The 936-nt window shown below is 48.8% G+C and overlaps 1 protein-coding gene across 2 annotated transcripts in view; it reads right to left on the bottom strand.

The window, feature by feature from the left end:
• The window catches only part of LOC119581794 (oplophorus-luciferin 2-monooxygenase non-catalytic subunit-like), a gene marked incomplete at its 5' end in the record, with an annotated part of 10354 nt that extends 9418 nt beyond the window's left edge, over nt 1-936 (bottom strand). Inside the window, 3 exon segments of one of the 2 annotated variants that reach the window (XM_037929924.1) lie at nt 3-153; nt 340-519; nt 769-936. In XM_037929924.1, the coding sequence (XP_037785852.1) occupies nt 3-153; nt 340-519; nt 769-795 (358 nt within the window). 2 annotated transcript variants of the gene reach the window in all.

The following is a 936-nucleotide window of genomic DNA, read 5'->3' as shown; positions in this document are numbered from 1 at the left end:
GTTGGGGTCGACGGAGGCGATGTCCGTCTGGCCGATCCACAGCCAGATGAACGTCTTCCCGCCGAACACGTGGGCCGGGAGCGCCTCCAGGCTCGAGCGGCCGTCGAGGGGCACCACTTGGAAGTAGTCGAACCGAGAGTCGCCCATGTCCGTCTGCGGGATTTTTTATTCTTTTTTTTTAGTTATTCGTGAATGTCAGCATTTCACTGATGCGAAAGGACAGATTGATTCGGATACATACAACAGACAAATTTATGTATGTTTTTAATTACGATTAAAAGATATTTCATGCCTTAGAATATACCTTTTGTTGGAAGCACAAGTAAGCAAATGTCACACCTGGAAGACTTTGACCAGATCGGCGGAGGAGGACGCTTTGGTGCAGTCCATGATGCGCCCTTGTGTCTCCTCGCGGCAAGTGCATGGCGAGATGCCTGAAGGACACACCGCCAGGGCGCCCGTCAGGCACGCCGCCACCACCGCCACCACTGCTACGCAAGCCACGCCGCGGGACATCTTCTGGAGTGGAGGGTTTTAGGATAACGGTAGCCTTACAAGAGAAAAAAGTTTATTTAAGGAAGTCTTAGGGAAAGGAATGCTACGAACGATATATTATTATTATAAATACTATTTTAACTTGGCTCTTAACATGATGTAATTCTAATGCACTTCTAGCGTAAGACTCGTCTAAGACTAGTAGTTTGGAAATTCGGTCATACATATCAGTTAGATGCTGACGAGCAAGAAACACTCTAGACAAGTACTCACTGTTGCAAATGCTGAGGCGTTGTGCATGGGGCGAGGGAGAGCCGGGGTTTATGAAAGCCTCGCCTGCTGTGCTCTTTCCCAGGTGTGTCTTGTTATCTTGTCTCCCCTACTTCATGTGTGTGTCCTCTGCTTGTTTCACACGTGCGGGTCGCGTGACAACGGTATAAA

This window comes from Penaeus monodon, chromosome 15 (assembly GCF_015228065.2).
Source record: "Penaeus monodon isolate SGIC_2016 chromosome 15, NSTDA_Pmon_1, whole genome shotgun sequence".
Lineage (NCBI taxonomy): Eukaryota > Metazoa > Arthropoda > Malacostraca > Decapoda > Penaeidae > Penaeus > Penaeus monodon.
Note: the sequence above shows the minus strand (reverse complement) of the source record. Positions and strands in the feature narration are given on the sequence as shown.